The sequence below is a fragment of the Pseudonaja textilis genome, chromosome 4 (genome assembly GCF_049901715.1).
Source record: "Pseudonaja textilis isolate UNSWEBS1 chromosome 4, rPseTex1.2, whole genome shotgun sequence".
NCBI lineage: Eukaryota > Metazoa > Chordata > Lepidosauria > Squamata > Elapidae > Pseudonaja > Pseudonaja textilis.
In genome coordinates, this window is record NC_141993.1 from 26,261,719 (window position 1) to 26,282,565 (window position 20,847).

Consider the following 20,847-nt stretch of genomic DNA (forward strand, 5'->3'; position numbering starts at 1 on the left):
ATATTTCTAAACTATACATAAGAATGCCAAGATTCTAACTGAGTATTTTTTGTGATATTTCAGAGTTTTCATCAAGTATAAATCATAGAAATCTTGTAAGATTTCAGGCAAGGGGAAAATCACTGAAGGCCTTAATTGTTGCTGACTTCTGTCCTACATAGAGATGTATGCAATATTTGTAACAAACTTGAATAACTATGATAGATCTTTCCAGAGTTGTTTTGGTGAATTATAAAAATGAAAAATGGCATTGGTTATTCAATTCTTTCCCTTCCTAGCAAGCAAACCTAACAGCTTTAAAATCAGGAATACAAGCAAAGATGCCAGAAAATCAATTGGTAAAGATACGTTTGGAACTGATCGATGAACTTATAGTGGACCTAAGGTAAGCTGTCCTGTAATTTTCTTCTCTGTGGCTGCTTCAAAATTAAGATTGCTAAGTATTCCTGTACCTGAAAGCCAGTTTGGTCTAGTGGTTAAAGTGTTGGCCTAGAAACCAGGAGATTGCGAATTCTAGTCCCGCCTTAGGCATGAACGCCAGCTGGATGACTCTGGGCCAATCAGTGAGAGACTGTGAGTTCTAATCCCTCCTTATGCATGAAACCTGGCAAGGTGATTCTGGGCCAAACAGTCTGTCTCAGCCTACATGAAAAAGGACATCCCCTCCAAAATTACATGATAGGTTTCAAGAGAGGACCATTCCAATGTTGAGATACAACTAAGTAGTACCATGCTTAAGCAATGTGCTAGATATTTGGAAGCGCAACTAGATCAATGTTTCCTAGCCAGACACATGTACTACCTATTATATCTTCCTTTTTAAGCCAGCAAGATACTTGAAACAAAAACTCCAAAGACTACTAATCTTCTATATATATAAAAGTGAAATACCACTCATGCATCTTCACAAAATCTCCAGAAACGTAAAGCCTACAAACTTGAAATTTGGCACGTATGTTCCTCTTGGCTTCTAGGTGCTCACTAAGAAAGGATTTTTTGAAATGACCATCAGAGCATTAGTATTTCATATATTATTATTAACATGCTCTGATGCTAAGGAGTTCTACTCCCCCTCCCCACCTGAAAAGAAAACTGTTCCAAATGCAAAACACAAGCAGAGGAGAGGAGTTTCAGTTTCAGTTTTAGTTTCAGAGCAACATGCAGTTTTAGTAGAAAACAGTTGCGCTAAGCCATGCCCAGGCTCCTTGCTGTCTCCTTGCTCACACAGCAAATACTGCTTCAGTTTCCAAACAGCCCTCAACCCTCACACACACTGACAGGACGCTAGCCAGATGAATACCGATGGATGCTGGTAGGCAGAGGTATAATTTTCCTCCCCCAAAGCTAAGCCCGACCACATAGTTTTGTAGCGAAGCATGGGTATCGAGCTAGTGTTAGCATATTTCAATGCCAACGACTGCTATTGGGGATGTAGAAGAGAAAATAAATCTTGACAGACAAAAATGGAGGCTTCATCTTCTCTCCCACCAAACTTTTAGATATGAGCAGGGTCAAACTCAGGTCATCTCTTTGCCCAATTCTACGAGGCTCAAATTGATCCTCCATGCCTCAGACAGAGTCCCATCAAAATCAAAGAATAGAAGCCTCCTCACTAGCTCACAGCACAACACAAGGGCAATCCTTACGAGGAAACTGCAAAAAAGAGAAACTCCGACTTTCAATCTTCCATCAGCTGATGATCTCAACATTAGGAAGTCCTTGGTGCTCTGCTCTCCCAACCTGGTTGTTTTGAAAACTAGTTTTCAACTCGCTTTAAAAGTTTTCAGCTTGGTTGAAAACAACAAAGGACCAAGAATTCCACAGTACAACCCTGGGCTAAAAGTATCTTCTAATTGAGACCTCAACATTCAATCATATCTCCTTTGCAATGAATGTTCTCACTTCTGCTGCCTGCCGTCGTTTCGCCGAAAGCCCCATTTGCTTAACTGTGCTCGTTCCAGTTATCCAGATGAAGGAATCGTCGATTCCCACTTCTCCTGCAAACTTTGTAGGGATTTCCACCCACAGCCCTCAACTTCTATAAACATTTTTTGCTTCTCCATTATTTAGGAACTCTCTTGAAAAGCAAGCACCAAAGAACTTAATAAACATGGTTCTTCTTCTCAGAGTTGTGCTCCTTATTCAGACTGAATGCACAAGCACAAATACAACTTCCTCCACCCCCCTCACACAAAACCACAGCCTTATGAGTTAGGATTGTGTTTTTGTAGAGTACACTTTATCAGATCCACAGCTTGTGGCCTGTTATATTGTACACTTGCTTTATAACTTCCTATCTGGCAAAGTACCCAGATAATTCTGACATTTTGTGTACAATGACTGTTGTAAGATCAATGTGATTTCATTTCCTTGAATGTGCCTAATTATGTTGTGCTGTTCTTAAAACTAGACAATCTCAGATCACCTCACCTCATCTCTACTTATAATTAAAACTGAACATAGTACATTTTAAGAAGATACCTGGTTGATACTGGCAGCAACCCGAATCAACCACCAACGCCAATCAATGATATTTGTGATATATTTTTAAATGTTCAGTTGACTGAGTTTCATGTTTAATGAATAAGTAATAATAAACAATTATTAATAATAATAAATTTAATAAAATGTTTAAATAGTTGAAGTATTTAGTCTTTTTATTTTCACATCTATATTCATGTATTTTCATTTGAAGAATCTTCCCCAACAAAAGGAATGTTATTTTCTGAAATGCACCAGTCATAAACCCTGCTGTTTTTGAAAATAGTTTTTCCCTTTGTACATTTGTTGCAGTTAGAGTTTTCCATCATGGTTTCTAAGGCCCCCATGCCATCTATTGCATTCGCTTTGGTAGGTACCTTCTTTATGACCCTAATCATTTGCTGAATGAATGACTGCCAGTTGAACATTACCGGTATTTCCTTTCAGGTGTAAGGAGTTGCCTCGCTTAGAAGGCAAGCAGAATGTCACCGTCCTTGACACACAGATCCTCAAATTGCGGGTCAAGTCCCTCCATCAGATTCAGGAAGCAGCAATTAGACTCAGGAATGAAGCCATGGATGTGAAGGCCACTTTGGCAAACATAGAAGATTGGCTGGACAAATTAATACAACTAACTGAAGAGGTGAATGAATTGTATGCATTGGGGGGGAGGGTGTTTGTACCCACACCCACACACACACATTTTTGGCGCCCATGGTCTAAGGACAACACGTACATCCTGATCCCATGACATAAATGGCATGACTTACCTACTTATGTCAATTGCCACAATGCTGGTAACATGATTGTGTCATTTGTATGTTGATGTCATGAACCATAATTACAACACTTTGCCATAATTGTGGCTTGTACAGACGGTACTGCCGATGCATGACTATATTGCAAATGTGAGTGGCATTTGTAAGTATACAATATATGACAGTTTTGCAACCTCTGCTCCATTTCATCTGACATTGAAAACAAGTTGGCCTAGGAAGCACTTTAGAATGGGCCTGTTCAAGCTCATCAGGCATTTCCAAGGAAGTCTACAAATAATGTCGGATATTAGCAAGACTAATAAAGCTATTTCATTGTTCTCTTCTTCATTGAAACCCAAAGCCACAAAACAGTATGCCTGACGTGTTTATATGGATGATCCGGGGAGAGAAGAGACTGGCCTATGCACGTGTTCCTGCTCATGAGATTTTACATTCAACATGTCCTGAAGCATCTGGAAAATATTGTGGGAAAACTCAGACCATCTTTTTAAAGGTACTGTTAACTCCATGCATATCTGTTCTTTCTAGACCAGGTTTGGTGTGGCATTTGGTGAATGCAACTTTTAAATCAATAGATAGGCCCAGGATTCTTTTGTTTGTGATGGTATCTGTTTTCTCCTAATTTGTCCAAACTAGAATTTTTGGTAACATTTCATGGTATCTTCTAGTGAATTAAAATTTCTCAATCTGGTAGAAATCCTGAAAGTTATAGAGCCAGTGCAGCTGAAGAAAACTGAGGCAAACATTTCAGTTGGCACAATGCACCCCTCCATAGAGAAGTCTGTTTGCTTTAGGTGACTATATTTTTATTTGCATTCCACCTTTATTGTTTTTATACATAACTCAAGGAGACAAACAAAGCCAACACACCTTCTTCCTCCTCTTATTTTCTCCACTGCAGCAACCCTGTGAGGTGGGTTGGGCTGAGAGAGAGAGAAACTGGCCCAAAGTCGCTAAAGTGGGACTTGAACTCATAGCCACCTGCTTTCTAGCTTGGTGCCTTATCCATTAAACCAAACTGGCTCTAACTTATACCAGCGTTCTGCAGAATAGTTATTCCTGCAATTAATTATATGATCACCATGGACATAGGTTGGCAATGTTCTCCATGGTACACATGGTATTTTAGCACAGTGTGGGATCCAATATTAACCATCTCTATTGCCAACTCTGCTAAAAACTAAGATTGGGAATGTCCTCCTCCCATTGCTAATGGTTCTGTTAGGTCATTAGCCAGTCTAAGTCACTCCTCTCAAGATTATTTGCTGCCATTACCATTGTCCAGGGCTGATACTTTGCATTCTAGGGGAAAATTCAGAAAAATAGCTTAAACAAAAACAGAACTGGCCCCTGTAAGGATATGATTTGTGTTTTTTTAAAACCCTGAAGCAGAGATGGAAAGTCTGTGACCTCTCATTTCCATATCCCTGGCCAGTGGTACTGGCTGAGGTTGATAAGGGTTGGAGTCCAGTAATATTTGGAAGACCACCCGTGTTATAAAAATCAGGAAGTAATTCTAAAACATGCTTCCAATGTCAATTCAGGAGAAAACGGTGTTTCAATGGTTAGGGTGTCTCAACATAACAATGCTGATCTTCAAGCTGCTTATAGCAAGGAAATATTAGCAGTGATTACAATCTTCATTCTCGGAATTGGGTAGTGACAAAGCATTGTATGCTAACAATTGGGATTGGGAAAAAACAGGAAATAGACTACCCATCTGGCTGTCTTTGCTTCCCAAGTCAAGTCAAGGACAAGTTTACGCTTTGAACCTCTCTGTTTTTCTTTTACTACTTTTTTGAAACAGCCTCTGATAGAAAAAGCATAAGCTACACTGTGGGGCGTAAGGCCTGGAAATCTGTACTGTATGTTTTTTATTGTGATGAAGACACACTGGAAGTGACCTGGGTTTTTTTTCTCTCTCTCTCCCTCTTTCTTAAAACATACTCTAGTATCCACAAGACAAAAACAACGTCAAAATACCAGCACAGCTGCGAGTCAATTTTTGGCTTGGCTTGACGGCAGTCGAAAAAAAATTCAATAGCTTTGCCGAAGGAGCATTCAGTGTATTTGCTGAATTGGTATGTGCCTAATCATTACTCTGTCATTACTCTAGGAAATTGAAGTTTGGCCCTTATTTCCATATTCTGAAATCGAGCTTCAAAGATTGTTTTTCTGGTTCTTCTTTCTCACGTCTCCTGAGGATTTGAGAAGTTACAATGGAAGAATTTTTTTATTTCTGTAATGTGTTGTACAGCTCCTGCTCATTTTAATGGAACATGCAAGGGAGACATTTACGTATTCTGCCAAAGATTGATCAAATCGATAGGACAACTACTTGTTCCAGGGCAAACTTTTACCTTTATTAGTTAATAGGCCTATCACTGGTATTTCACATTGCCATCTGAAAACATGCAAAATATGTTGCTTTGTATCCTCCTACTTATTCTTTTGTGTTAGTTGTCTTGAGCGCCCCTGGATATAAAAGTAGGAAATAAAGTGATAAACAAATAATTCAGCAAAAGCCATAACAGCTTCATAGCTTTGCGTGATATTACCAGTGGTGGGATTCAATTTTTTTTACTACAGGTTCTGTGGGCGTGGCTTATTTGGTGGGGATGGCTTGGTGGTCATGTGACTGTGGGCGTAACTTGGTGGTCCTGTGACTGAGTGGGTGTGGCCAATTAATGTCACTCACGTTGAGGGCTGCCTCACCTGGCCCCTCCCTTCCCAGCCATTCCTTGTCATACCCAGCCTCAACTTATTTATAGTTCCGTAAAAATGTTGTTCACCTTCTTTTGACTTTATTATCTACATACTATAGATGTACTTTCATGGACCACTGAAAGGAGGAAATGGCTCACATGCTTTGCCCAAGAGGGAGATAGGCAACAGGCTTTTAAGGGCTGCCACAAAGAAGTGGGGGCAATATATTTTCCAAAGAAGCAGAACACAAACAAGAAGCAATGAATGTAAACTAAACAAAGAGAGAAACAACCTAAAACTAAGGAGAAACTTCATGACAGTGAGAACAATCAACCAGTGGACCTGCTTGTCTCCAGAAGTTCTGGGTGCTCAATCACTGGAAGTTTTTAAAAGACTGGACAGCCATTTCTCTGAAATGGTATAGGGTTCCCCCTAAAGTCCCTTCTAAGTGTTATTCTAACACCTTTCCCAGGACCTCTACTCAGAGTTTGGCATCCTCAGTTTTCCTGCCTGAGCAGGGGCTTGGACTAGAAGACCTCCAAACCCACTTTCAACTCTGTTAAACACATGTGTATTTATGCTCTGGACTATAGACATTGAATGCATGTAAACCCTGAAAAATATGTGGTAGCCCTGGGCAAAAGAAAGGCAGTAGAATCACTCTAGGTGTAGGGACAGTGTAAAATATTAACACATGATAAATAATGGAACAATTAAAAATAATAGCACAGAGTTTTCTCTGTCTCTGTCTCTCTCTCTCTCTTCCTTCCTATTTCTTTTTCTTTCTTTGTCTTTCTTCCTCTTTCTTTGTCTTTCTTCCTCTTCTTTCTCTCCCTCTTTCTTTCTCTCCCTTCCTCTTTCTTTCTTGTTTTCTTTCTTTCTTTCTTCTCTCTCTCTCACCGCCCCCCCGTCAGCCTTCATTCCCTCTCACTCCAGGCACCTTACTCACAAGGGGAAATGAATCCAGCATTGGAGAAGTTCTGCAGGTTAACGGACTTGCATTTGCAGCTCCTGCAAACTCTCCCATGGCTGGATTTCTGCCCCCCCCAGCATTCTTTTCCTTTCGCTCCAGGCACTTTACTCACAAGGGGAAGCGATACTTCTAGTGTCCATGAAGAATCCAGCCTTGGAACAGTTTTTCAGGTTAACAGACCACTGCTCCGCCCACAGTCATGTGTTTTCAAGTGGCTGCTTGAAAATGCATGGCTAGGGCGGGGGAGCAGACCTCCTTTAAACTGGGGCGAACGAGCATCAGGCGGACTGGGCAAGCGAGTGAGCGGAAACCAGGTGACCGGGTTGTGGGCGTGGCCAGCTAGATGTTGCTACTGGTTTGGTGACCCACGCCAAATTCTTGCTACTGGTTTGCCTCAATATCACTTCTTGATATTACCCTTCTTGTTTTTTTTTTTAAATTAAAAGACTTATTTCAGCTTGCTATAACCCATAGCTTGATTTTGAAAGTAGCAGGTGCTTCAGTTCAGACGCAACTGTTACGCACAGCAGGTAAATATTTTGTGGTTGGAGGCTACACTTTTTCAGGGATGCACTAATACTACTAAAGAGGTTGGGTTTGAAACTTCAGCACTTCTTCAGAAAGATACACAAAATTGGTTCTGGACATAAATATATCCTCCCCCAAATTAATCAATTTCCTATGGACTTAGGGGAAAGATGTAAGAGGGTAGTTTTATAGGCCACAAAATCTTGGCTGGAGGAAGCTATAGAAATCTGCAGGCCATATATAGGTGGGTTATATTTGGATTCACTGCTGTCATTAGAAAGAGAGAGATTGGTAAATGTGCTCAAATCTTCATTTAATCTATAGTCCTAAAGCCTCTCCTTATCCAAAGCTCACAAAGGTTCCCATGCCTTTAGATTCATTTGAACATTGCCCAGACCTTGAGAAGCCCAGACCTTGAAACTCCATCCTTGACTCCTTCCATGATCTTCATGAATTTTTAACTAATTCCAGTAGTTTTATTTTTGAAATAGTTTTAGAGCTTCTCCCAACATTATTCACAGACCTGTGATGAACACAATGGGATCTTTGTAAAGCCCATGAATATTATTACGAAATCTTCAAATAGTTTGTAAGGTGATGAGAGAACGGTAGAAGAAAGGTGACACTTTTATGTTAAAAAAAAGAGAGAGATAAGTCTGCTAGGAAAATTCCTTGAGCATTGATGTATAAACCTGAACATTTCTTGGGCTAGGGAAGAGGTGTAATACCTGGTAGATCTTTATGGAGATCTTTTCTGTGTGGGCAGAAAAATACTAAGATCTGTTTTTGACAACTAGAATTTTAGGTTTCATTGGGGAGCAAGGATATGAGAAGATGAAGAAGAACCTGGAGGCCCCTTGACTAGGAATTATTTATTTATTAAATTTATGTGCCGCCCATCTCATCAAGATGGAGATTATGGAGTAAAGCAGGAAGTGGTCAAATAGGGTTTTTTGCTTGAACAGGGGCTTAGACTAGAAGACCTCCAGGGTCCCTTCCAACTCTGTTATTCTGTTCTGTTCTGTCCTTGGAAAGGCTGGAGTGATGATTGTAGACTGAGCATAAAGAAGTTTGTAAAAACAAGTACCTGATTTTTTGTTTGGATGGCTTTGGAATGCTGACAGTGAACAGATTCATTTTTCTAAAGTTGTATTTACCTTTTTGGCAACAGTATGAAAACCAGGCTCTTATGTTTGGAAAGTGGGGGACCAGAGGGCTTGTTGGACGTCACAAGTTTTCTGATGTCACAGGAAAAATCAAATTGAAACGAGAGTATTTTTTGCCTCCCAAAGGATGGGAGTGGGAAGACGACTGGTTCGTTGATCCTGAAAGAAGGTCAGGTTTTGGCTTGAATTATTCTCATAAAATGGTGGGGAGGGGGAGTTTATGTAATTTCCATTGGAGGAAATCTCATAAATTTAGCAGGAAAGACAGGAAAATGCTAACTTCTGTTGCAAAGCAATTCTATTAAGATCTCCTGCAGAAACCTGCTTATTCCAAGGGAACTTCCTTAAGTTATGAATGTTGAGAAAAGGGCTGATGGGTGCAAGCTCGTGATACTTCTGGAGAAACCAACCAGGCAATATTGTATATTATTAACTATGCTTTTTCAAGGGCCTCCCAAAGATTTTTGCAGGCAAATTTAAGGACCTTGTCTGAAACCAAGGAATGTAACTTGGCTAACAGACCAGTCTTGCTGAAATCTCAGCTATCAGCAGATGGGAGGAAGGATTGCATTTTCTCAATAAGCAGTTTAATAACGTTTTATTTACTTTTTAATCTATTTACTTTCAGTCATTATGTAATCTATGATAAGATAGAAGATAAGTGGCAGCTGGGTGCATACCTCCAGTTTTGAGGCATACTCCTGAGTCTTGCACAGATTCTGTATGACAACATGCCTACTTTTATCAACTCTTCTGGAATTACTCCTTTGTATAGGTAGTCCTCAACTTACAACAATTTGTTTAGTGATCATTCAAAGTTAAAACGGCACTGAAAAAGTGACTTATGACTGTTTGTCACACTTACAAGCTTTCCAGTATCGCCATCATCTTGTGATAAAAATTCAGATGCTTGGCAACTAGTTCATATTTATGACCGTTGCTCTCTCCCAAGATCATGTGATTATGTTTTGCAAAGTCAATAGGGAACCAGATTCATTTAACAACTGACTTAGTTACTAACTTAGCGACTGCAATGATTCACTTAACAACTGAGGCAAGTAAAGTCGTAAAATGGGGCATAATTCACTTAACAAATGTCTCACATAACAACATTGAGCTCAATTGTGGTTGTAAGTGGAGGGCCACCTGTAATAGAAGATGTAGAACAGGGTTCAAGCTCACGTAGACACGGCGGTATCATGTGACGTATCGGGACTTCCCCCCCTTTGCTAAACCAGGCATGGGCGTGGCCAGCATGTGACCCATCTGGCTCACGGGCTGGGAGTTTGACAGCCCTGTTCTATTCTAAAGCAAAGAAACACATAATTTTCCTCCCAGTAGATGGAGCTGTATGTCACCAATGTCTGCATCATATCTTACTAAGCTGCAGATTTATTTATTGTTGTTATTACCAAAAAAAGTTCTGAAAAACTAAACATATCTACAATAGCTTTATATTAATTAAAAATAGATAATATAAATATTTTTTTGAACCATGGTAAAGGCCTTTTTAAAAAGAACTGTGCCCTCGGGTTTATACTATAGGAGAGTGTCTTTTGTTGAACATCCCTTGTTATCTAATGGTTTGAAGTCTTCCTTCTGGCTCCACAGCTTGCTGACAGAAGCAGATGCTGGCCATACTGAATTCACTGATGAAGTATATCAAAATGAGAGCCGTTATCCTGGAGGAGAATGGAAAGCAGCTGAAGATCAATATACAGATGTGGTAAGAGCTGCTTCTAATGGCTTAGCAATTTTAAGTGCTGTAGATTTTTTTCCAGGTATGGGTGACTTAATGTTTTTCATGTGTGTGCGTGTGTGTGTGTGTGTGTGTGTGTGTGTGTGTGTATGCGAGAGAGAGAGAGACAGAGAGACAGAGAGAGACAGACAGACTGTCTGACTGACTGACTGACCGCAGCCAGTTGATGAAGATCTGCCTGGAACTGCAATCTGCATTTTCTTTCCAATCCCATAAGAGCCATGGTGACACAGTGGTTAGAATGCAGTATTGCAGGCTAATTCTGCTGACTGCTGACTGCCAGCAGTTCGAGTCTCACTGGCTCAGGGTTGGCTCAGCTTTCCATCGATCCGAGGTGGGTAAAATCAGGATCCAGATTGTTGGAGGCAATATGGTGACTCTGTGAATTGTTTAGAGAGGGCTGTAAAGCACTGTGAAGTGGTATATAAATCTAAATGCTATTGCTACAAGACCTCATTAGGTCTAAGCTATAAACAAAGTTTCACCTAATACTAAATCATAATATGGTTTATTCTTAGCACACTGAACTGAACTGTATTTGTGTTCATTAAATCATGTTTAACATCCTGTCTATGCAATGGAAGTACTGCAGGTAAGGTTGGGTCAATTTTTGAATCTTAGCCCATACTTGTCTGCTAGGTTATACAGAGGAGAATTGGTGGAGAAAATGGTGTCTTGAGGGAAAGACATTTGTTTTTATTATTATTTCTGTGTAAAACAAAATTTAAATTGCAATGTGCAAGCAAACTAAAATGTGCATCACTGAGTTGTAAAATGAATTGTGAATCCAGAATTCAAGTTTGCACCATTTAAAAAGTTGCATTTAACTATATTGCTAGCTTACAACTGTTGGATCCTAGTTTGCTGCTTCCAATTGTACAACAGGAGGAGTCAAATAGAAAACAACCGGTCTTAATCTTGCTAGTCTAGCGCATCAAACCACTCAATGGTACTATAGTATTTCAAAGGTTTAGACATTTCTTGGGACATAAGTTTGCAGAGTGAAGACTCATTTGGTTCTGATAATAAAATTAGTGGCCTTTCAGGTACTCTACTTTGTAATGAGTTATTATGAAATGTAGGGGCATCCCCAAATAATAAAAAATCAAGACGTTGACCCATCTACAAGGTTGAAATTTTTAATGCGCATTATGTGGAAAAAATGGGGCAAACTTTTGATATGCAGTTGCAGCTACTATCTTGATTTTTTTACACCTCCCTTGAGCACCTCTGATTATATGCACATATATCATTCTGCTAATTGTGAACATAATTCTCAGTATGCTTCTTTCTATGTTTCAAAGAATGGCGAAAAGGCACCCCCACCAGGTGAAATATCATGTCCTCCTGGATGGATATGGGACGATGAAGCTTGGATATATGACATCAACAGAGCAGTGGATGAAAAAGGCAAGTATTAGAACTTGCAGCCTGCTTTTTATTTCAAATGTGAATGTAACAAGTCTTATGAATGTTGGCTTATGAGAAAAAGATGAGAAAATGTTGGCAAACTGTATGTAGGCTGTGAATCACAGATTTCAGTAACTATCATATTGACTATGGAAGGAGAGTCCAGTTTTAATGGCCAATATGTGCATTTTTCTTATCTAAGGATGGGAACATGGAATTACCATGTCCTCGCCGTCAGAAACCAGAGATCCCGGTGCGGCAGAAAAATGTAACATGCCCACCGTGGTCGGCAAGGTAGTCAACAGAAAACGCAGAAAGGATCCAAACCAAACAACTGCATCTAAGGTAACACAAAAAAAATGCTGCTGACAATGAGCGTCTGTGGAAAAGAACAGAGGGAGAGGGTAGCATGTCAGAAAATAATTCTGTTTTGTCAAAGAAGTATGTTGAACGGCTTGTTATGATTGTCTTTTAGGGAGCCACATCATACGAAGATCGTGAAGGTTGGGAATTTGCATCTTTGATTGGGTGGAAGTTTCACTGGAAGCAACGTAGCTCTGACACTTTCCGCCGCAGACGCTGGAGAAGAAAAATGGCTCCTTCAGATACACATGGGGCAGCTGCCATCTTTAAACTTGAAGGAGCTCTTGTAAGTAGGAATAATTTGCCTTGCCTATTATCACTTAATGATCACTTTGAGAATAACTGATAGTTTAAAAAGTGTACTTAAATGTGACCTAGGCAAGCGGATAAAAAGTGACACCAGGGGTGGGATGCTATCAGTTCTGCCCGGTTCTAAAGAACCAGTAGCTCTGAAGAGAAGCAGACACCAAACCAGTTCTCTGTTTGCTGCTATTTGGCCCACCCGCCTGCCCAGGTCTCCATTACCTGTCTCTTGTTTCCTGCTTCAGCCCGCAGCTTTGAGCAGCGCAGGCTGAGGTTGAGCAAGAGAAAAAGAGGGTTTTTTTCAAACACTGTGCACCCGTGCACAGTGCTTTTCAGCTGTCCTGGCAGCTCAGCCGATGTTTTTTTTTACACACAAAACATAGTCATTGAACCAGTAGTAACACCAGTTGAATCCCATCCCTGAGTGGCATCCTCAATTCTTTTTTCCCTTGTCACAATCCTAACAATCTCCGCTACTGCAGATGCTGTTTAATATAGCAAGAAAGTAAAATGTTTAAAAATATGTCCACCAAATGTTGGAAATGTAATCAGATGCCAGGTACCTATTATCATATGTAGTGGACATGTATGAAGGCAAGAAAATACTGGAAAAAATACATACATGGTTGGAAAAGATAACTAAGTAGCATATAGATTTAAAGCCATAAATATTCCTATTAAGTGTAATACCAGAAAGCTACGATAAAGGGACTATATACTTAATGCTTCATGTATTAACAGCAGTGAGAATTGTATTGGAAAAATGAGAACACTCCATCAGACAAAAACATAATTAGAAAAATATTGGACTGTGCAGAGATGGATAGATTGACATTGAAAATAAAAGATAAAGGAGATACAGAGTATTACTCAACATGGAATAAGTTTTATCAATGGCTAGATATAAGAGGTAGAAGTTAGATGAGGAAAGATTATTGTTTTGTGCATGTAAAAGATGAACGTTGTCTATGACTATAAACATGCTAGTGCAATGAACCTGATCATAAATTAACTAATATAACTATAAATATTGCTTTAATTTCTATGTATATTATTATTATTATCACTATCAGTATACCTGTTGCTTTTTTGGCAAAATGAAATGCCTGGACAATACACTGTTTTCAAAATATTTATATATAAATAAAAAATACTATAAAGAAATATAGCAAGAAAATGTTCTAAGCGGGGCAATTGTTCAGTGAGTTGCACCTGATTTTACAACTGTTTTTGCCACAGTCATTAAGTGAGTCACTGTGGTTAGGTGAATTTTACAGTCTTTAAGAAAATTCAACTTCCCCCACCTTCAATTTATTTTGCATGTAAAAAGTTGGCCGGGAAAGTCACAAATGACAATCATTTGAGTCCAGGACGCTACAACTGTCATAATAAATACAAGCTGCTGGATCATATGACTATGGGGAAATGCTATGGTGGTTGAAAGTGTGAGGATTGGTCATATGTCCTTTTTTTATAGTGCCATTAAAACTTCAAACAGTTGCTATACAAATAGATGTAAGTCAAGGATGACCTCTACTGCATTGTGGTTTTGGGATTTAATAGTCTGCAGCAGATAATGTACAGTCAGAGAGAAATACAGAAATTCTTAAAATGCCTTTTCCCCCCCACTTTGGGGGGAGGGGTAGGAAATGCTGCAACAAGACTGTGGATATCATTGTTTTGAAGCAGTATCTAAAGATGTTTTTCTGTTCTGAGAAGTAAATTTTTCTTCCCCGTTTCATTGGGACAAGAAGTTATTATTCATTAGAAGAGAATTATATGCTGACTTAATTTTTTTTTAAATCCCATTTCCAGGAAATGTGATCCATTAAATCAGGTCTTCAGTGACATAATTAATTTTAAGAAATCCTTGTACCTAAGAATGGATGGCTGTGTTTGCCTCCTCTCCTGTCCTTTCCCATTTTTCTTTTCATTTTGGGTTTTTATTTGATAAGCCTGATAACAAAGACCATTTTGAACCTAAGGGTTTAAGCTAAGTGCTTTATAAACATTGAATAATTATATACTCTTAGGGAGCAGATTTTAGTACTGAAGATGGAGACCACACTTCTGAAAAGTCCACAGATTCAGCAGCAAATTTATTTGGTGCAAACACTCCAATTGTTTCTTGCAACTTTGACAGTAAGTCAGTTTAAATTGTTTATTCAACGTGATGGGATCCCTTGGTTTCCTCACAGCTGTTCTTTTTTTGTAGTTGACATGCAGTATGAACTCAAGCTGGCGAATATATCTAATATTCTTTTTAGAGTCATCTGAGCCCTTTCCTGCCAAGAAAGGAGGCAAATGCAAACCTGATGTAAGGCACCCCCAAAATGCAAATATGGCCCCACACTCCAGGTCAAATTGCTCTCAGTGGGTAATGCACAAAAAGGAATAAAATGAAGTGAGAATAGGAAGAAATCCACATCATTAATTCTTTAATGTCATTCAGCGTTCAGAGGCCAGTCTGTTTCTTGGATTAGTAGAAATGTATTGTTCCACTTTAACTAAAATTTAGTTAATAATCAATTTGACCATAGAATACAGCTGTATTTCACATTATTATTTCAAAATCTTGATAGAAATTATAAAGAAAGGCCAATTTCCATTTATTTGATCAGTCAAAGAAACTAGTCCAAAATGTGGGTATATCCCATATGACTAGTCCTATGCTTATTAAAATTGTACCACGTTTCCATTCCACTTTCGATCCTAGTCATAGAAATTGTCCTAGTTGGCTATTTCTTTCAACTCTCTGGAAACCTACAATCCAAAGATTTTGCAGGCAGATAAAACTTATATTAGAAATAACAAATGCAATTAGCTGTTCTCCAGTGTTTTTCCAAATGCCAAATGTTGATATCGCATACTGTTGGACCAGATTGATCCATTTATTTGTGGCAACAACAGATGAAGAGAATGATTGAAACGTTCATCAATCTTTAGCCTAACCACATAATAATTACTATACAGTCAATAAATCAATAGACCAATAAATGCTAAACAATGATTAGAAATTGGAAATTATTGATAACTATACCAAAGGTGCTTTTTTCATGAGGCTACTGGACTTTCTGGTTTTTCTTTGAAGATGCTTCATTTCTCATCCAAGAAGCTTCTTCAGCTCTAACTGGATGGTGGGGAATGGAAGGATTTATACTCCTTGCAGACAGCTGGTCATTTGCATCCTTTTAGCAAGTCATTAAGGTGACTTGGAGATTTATCTGTGTCATCAGGGTCACCTGAGTGGTGCAAATGGATGTGGAGTCTTCTTGGAACTGTTGAAAGGGCCTGTGTTGTAGATTGGAGATAGATGATGTCATATGCCCCCCTTTCCGTTGATAGAGGGCTATTCAATTTTGGCATAGATGGCCTCTTTGACCCCTCTTTCAAACCAGAGGTCCTCTCTGGCCAAAATGTGGACTTTGCTCCTTTCAACAATTTCAATAAGGCTCCACACCAATTTGCACCACTCAGATTTAGTATTTTAGTATTTATAGTATTTATTTGATTTGTCAATCGCTTACAAGATACAGGTATAAGAATAAATATAGTTTTGAATACATGAGATAGATATTTATAAGAAAAATAAAAAACAATAGGACAGGAATGGTAGGCACGATTAGTGTGCTTATGCACGCCCCCTACAGGCCTCTTGGGAAGGGGGTGAGGTCAATAGTAGACAGTCTAAGGTTAAAGTTTTTGGGGTTTGGGGAAGAAACCACAGAGTCAGGTAGAGTATTCCAAACATTGACCACTCTGTTGCTGAAGTTGTATTTTCTGCAGTCAAGTTTGGTGTGGTTAACGTTGAGTTTGTATCTATTGTGTGCTCTTGTATTGTTATGATTGAAGCTGAAGTATTCATTTGCAGGTAGGACATTGCAATGTATGATTTTATATACTATATTTAGATCGGACCAGAGGCGGCATAGTTCTAGGTTTTCTAGGTCTAGAGTTTCAAGTCTGGTGGCATAAGGTATTCTGCAATGAGTAGACGAGTGGAGAACTCTTCTTGTGAAATATTTCTGGACTTTTTCAATTGTGTTAATATCAGATACATGATATGGGTTCCAGACTGTTGAGCTGTATTCAAGTATTGGTCTAGCAAATGTTTTGTATGCTTTAGTTAGTAGTGTGATATTACCAGAGAAGAAGATACGTAGGATTAGATTAACAACTCTTAATGCCTTTTGGGCTATGTAGTTACAGTGGGCTCTAGCACTTAGATGCCCCTGATGACACAGATAAACCTCCAGGTCACCTTAAAAGAATGCAAATGACCAACTGTATGCAAGGAGTATAAATCCCTCCATTCCCCACCATCCAGCCAGAGCTGAAGAAGTTTCTTGGATGAGAAGGGAAATGTCTTCAAAGAAAAACCAGAAAGTCCAGTTGCCTCTTGAAAAAACATCTTTGGGATAACCGTGACCTGGATGACTGAGAATCAACGTACATATTGACAGCTATAGCATATAAAATAAGATGGAGGAATGACTATAGAGACTCATACCAAGATAGACAAAATAAAGAGAATAAGGAGGAGGAGCAAAAATAAGTGTATATGAACCGTCAGTTTTAGTTCTGCCTGAGGTACGAAATCGGCTGTGTAATCTTAGGCCATTCACTCTCTCTCAGACTTAGGAAGTAAATTGGAGGGATTTGTCAAGTTAAACACCAGGAGTCAACACTGGCTCAAAGGCACACAATATATACACACAAAGAAAACGATTGTTTCATTTACACTGACTTGTGTTTTTGTTGTTTTAGGAGTTTTTAGTTACCACCTTCGATGTTACGTCTATCAGGCAAGAAATCTTACTGCTTTGGACAAAGACAGTTTTTCAGGTACAGAGAATGGAAGCCAGGGAAGGAATACAAAGAATGTGTACCTTTTTCTGATATTTTTCTAAAACCAACAACTTGTTGAACAATGGAAATAATAACAGATAACAGATAATGAGAGTTGGAAGGGACCTTGTAGGTCATCTAGTTCAACCACGTGCCCAAGCAGGAGACTCTATACACCATTTCTGACAAATGGCAATCCAATCTCTTCTTGAAAGTCTCAAGTGATGGCGCTCCTACAACTTCCGAGGGAAAGCTGTTCCATTGGTTGGTTGTTCTCACTGTTAGAAAGTTTCTCCTTATTTCCAAGTTAAATCTCTCCTTGTTCAGTTTCCATCCATTGTTTTTGTTTGACCTACAGGTGCTTTAGAAAATAGCTTGACCCCTTCCTCTCTGTGGCAGCCCCTCATATCTCCCCTGGTCCTTCTCTTCACTAGACTAGCCAAGCCCAGTTCCTGCGACCATTGTATGTTTTAGTCTCCAGTCTCCTAATCATCCTCATTGATCTTTTCTGTACTTCTTCTAGAGTCTCAGCATCTTTTTTATAGTGCGGTGACCAAAACTGGATGCAGTATTCTAGGTGTGGTCTTACCTTAGTTTTACCTTAGCTTTATAGAGTGGTATTGTATTAATTGGAGCATTTCTTGTTCAGAATGTGATGACTAACTGAATAAATTGTTATATCTATTCATTAAAATATTTATAACTCAGTATATAACAGAAAGACTGGTCAAACAGTTCAAGCAATAAAAAAGAATAAAAAGGCAATTTAAAGAAAAAAAGCAATGCGTGCAAGGTTCTTCATGGAAGGACCATTTATGTACCTCAATACTACTTCACTCAAGAACAGCTCTTATAACTCTACATATGGATATCACCCATTAAAAAGATGTAAAAGAAAAACCTCCCGATAATGAATATAATGATAATGAATCAATCAGATTACTACTTCAAATATCATGGTCCAATACTTTATGGACACCGTTACTAAAGGAGCACCGCCATCCTTGAATCTTGGTTTCTCTTTTGTTTTTCTTCCTTGCTAATACTATCCTATAGCCCAGTGTATCCCAACCGTAGCCATTTTAAGACTTCAACTCCCAGAATACCCTAGCCAGAAGTCCTGGGGTGCAGTTGGAGAACACTGGGTTTGCCTCTTCCTCCTCATACTTAATTTCCAATCCTTCTTTTCATAGGACTCAACCTCCTTTTACTTGTTTTTCAGGGTTCTTCTGACTACTTCTCCTGTTTAAGGACCAGAAGAGCTCAGGAAAAGGCAGACAAAAGATTTAGCTAATAATATTTATCAAAAAAAATATAAAATATTAGAATCACAAGGCGGAGTTAAGCTGTAATGAGGAGTATTATGCTGCATGTTATGCAATGTCTGTGTGAGTGTGTGTGTGTGTGTATGTATGTGTATGTGTATTTGAAATTATAAGATGCGGTTCGTGGACATTTTGAATCTGTTTGGTTTTTTTAAAAGTTTTTATTTTTGTTTCAAAAAACAAATCCATCTTTCAGTTATACAGTGTGTCAACTGGATACATATATCTTGTGCACATATTAATATTTTGTATACATTTCTTACTAAGTTTACTTCATATTACAATCTATTCAACATTATATATCATTGTAACTGTTTGGCTTTGGTTCAGTATGTAAAACGTCATAACATATATAATGTAATACGTATGACAATCTGCCTAGGTATCATATGTAGATTGTGTTAATCACAGCTTTTAAGGTTTTTCATTAGCATTTAAAAGCTACAAATTCTCAGTTCTTTTTCAACTATCTAGATAGTTTTAATTTAAAAGTTGCATTCTATTTCTCAAACACAAAGATAAATCAGAACCCCATAAACATTTTTCAAAAAGAAATAATACTATTGGAAGGAAAGAATTATCTGGATAAACATGGCCCTTGAAGTCTGTATTCACTTTATTAAGTTTCTAAATACTAAAATTAAAAAATATTTATAACACTGCCATTACATCTCTTACATAAGGAATCAGGGGGATAATCTTTAAATAATACTTAGTCACAGCAATTTGTACAGAAAATGATATTAAACCTCACCTTCTTCAGAGGTCCCTTATGATTTTAACAGTTTTTTTAAAATAATAGGCCTAAAACTCTATTCATGTGCCTCTAGTTCTGAAAAAAAAGGGAGGGAAGTAAATTACAATTTTGGAATCTTTTGGAATCATGCAATGTGGATTATTATAACTCAGTACCAAGGTTAGGGCTACTTTTATGATATGGAGGATTGTTAAGTGAAGCAGAAAGAGAGAGAATAAAAAAATGGAAAAACTTAACTCTAAGTAAGTGTATGCTGTGCTCTTTCAGATCCATATGCTCATGTTTCATTCCTTCATCGAAGCAAAACAACTGAGATTATCCATTCAACACTGAACCCAACCTGGGATCAAACTATTATATTTGATGAAATTGAAATTTATGGCGATCCCCAAACGGTAGCACAAAGTCCTCCTCAGGTGGTTGTTGAACTTTTTGACAGTGACCAAGTGGTAGGTACCGTATCAACCTTTTTTGTCTTATTTTAGTTTAATGATGTCAGATACATGGTCATTTTGTTATTTGGGATTTCAGGGCAAAGACGAATTTCTTGGAAGAACCTTTTGCTCTCCAATGGTAAAATTGAACCCAGATATTGAAATAAATCCAAAACTTCTTTGGTATCCAGTTAAGAATGGAGGCAAGGTTTGTGGAGATGTTCTTTTAGCTGCTGAGCTTATACTGAGTGAAAAGGTAATGAAAAACAAATTGACTTATTTTGACCAGATACTTTGATGAGATAATAACTTTATTTGGTCTCACTATAAGTTATACAAATATGTATCTATATCTTTCAACAGGGTGGCACCAATCTTCCAATTCTTCCTTCACAACGAGCACCAAATCTATATATGGTACCACAAGGAATTAGACCTGTTGTACAACTTACTGCAATTGAGGTATTATGACTATTGCTTATTTGTTATCCAAAGTGACATGTTAATAAGGCATTCTGGCATACTTGCTTACAAGTGCTAGCATAAAATCTTAGTATACTTTTAATGTATAATAAACAGCTGCCACCAAGTGTTTAGGCAATCAAACCCCCCCCCCCCAAAAAAATCTGGATGATGTTTTATTTTTGTTATGCAATATTCGTCCAATGTTAGATTTGATGTCATTAAAAGCTTCGATGATAAATTCAAAAATTCTTATTTCATATCCATCATAAACTTGGTCTCAGATTAAGAATTATATCTCAGTCTTGCATCTAAGGACTATTGTAGTCATCCAAGAACTACCTAGGTGAACTAAGAGCTCTTTCAAAATATGTTATGGAATGCTAAATATTATGAAATGAACTTGAATTTATGAATGAAGTAACATTACATTCATGAGAATAGGTTACCCTGGGAATTAATACAATATCCTGGGAAAAGACAATGGCAAAACATTTGCAAATTCATACCAAAAAACCCTTCATGGCTATATCCATGAAGTCAGCAGGAGTCA

At 38.3% G+C, this 20,847-nt stretch overlaps 1 protein-coding gene across 1 annotated transcript in view; it reads left to right on the forward strand.

Annotated features, from left to right (window-relative positions):
- MYOF (myoferlin) overlaps nucleotides 1–20,847 on the forward strand; it is a 102,478-nt gene that overhangs the window by 49,652 nt on the left and 31,979 nt on the right. The window contains 14 exon segments of the mRNA XM_087932439.1: nucleotides 279–392; nucleotides 2,939–3,124; nucleotides 3,601–3,753; nucleotides 5,213–5,341; nucleotides 8,639–8,802; nucleotides 10,245–10,359; nucleotides 11,697–11,802; nucleotides 12,005–12,147; nucleotides 12,278–12,451; nucleotides 14,502–14,610; nucleotides 17,236–17,313; nucleotides 19,666–19,847; nucleotides 19,930–20,088; nucleotides 20,196–20,294. Coding sequence (XP_087788565.1) covers nucleotides 279–392; nucleotides 2,939–3,124; nucleotides 3,601–3,753; nucleotides 5,213–5,341; nucleotides 8,639–8,802; nucleotides 10,245–10,359; nucleotides 11,697–11,802; nucleotides 12,005–12,147; nucleotides 12,278–12,451; nucleotides 14,502–14,610; nucleotides 17,236–17,313; nucleotides 19,666–19,847; nucleotides 19,930–20,088; nucleotides 20,196–20,294 — 1,911 coding nt within the window.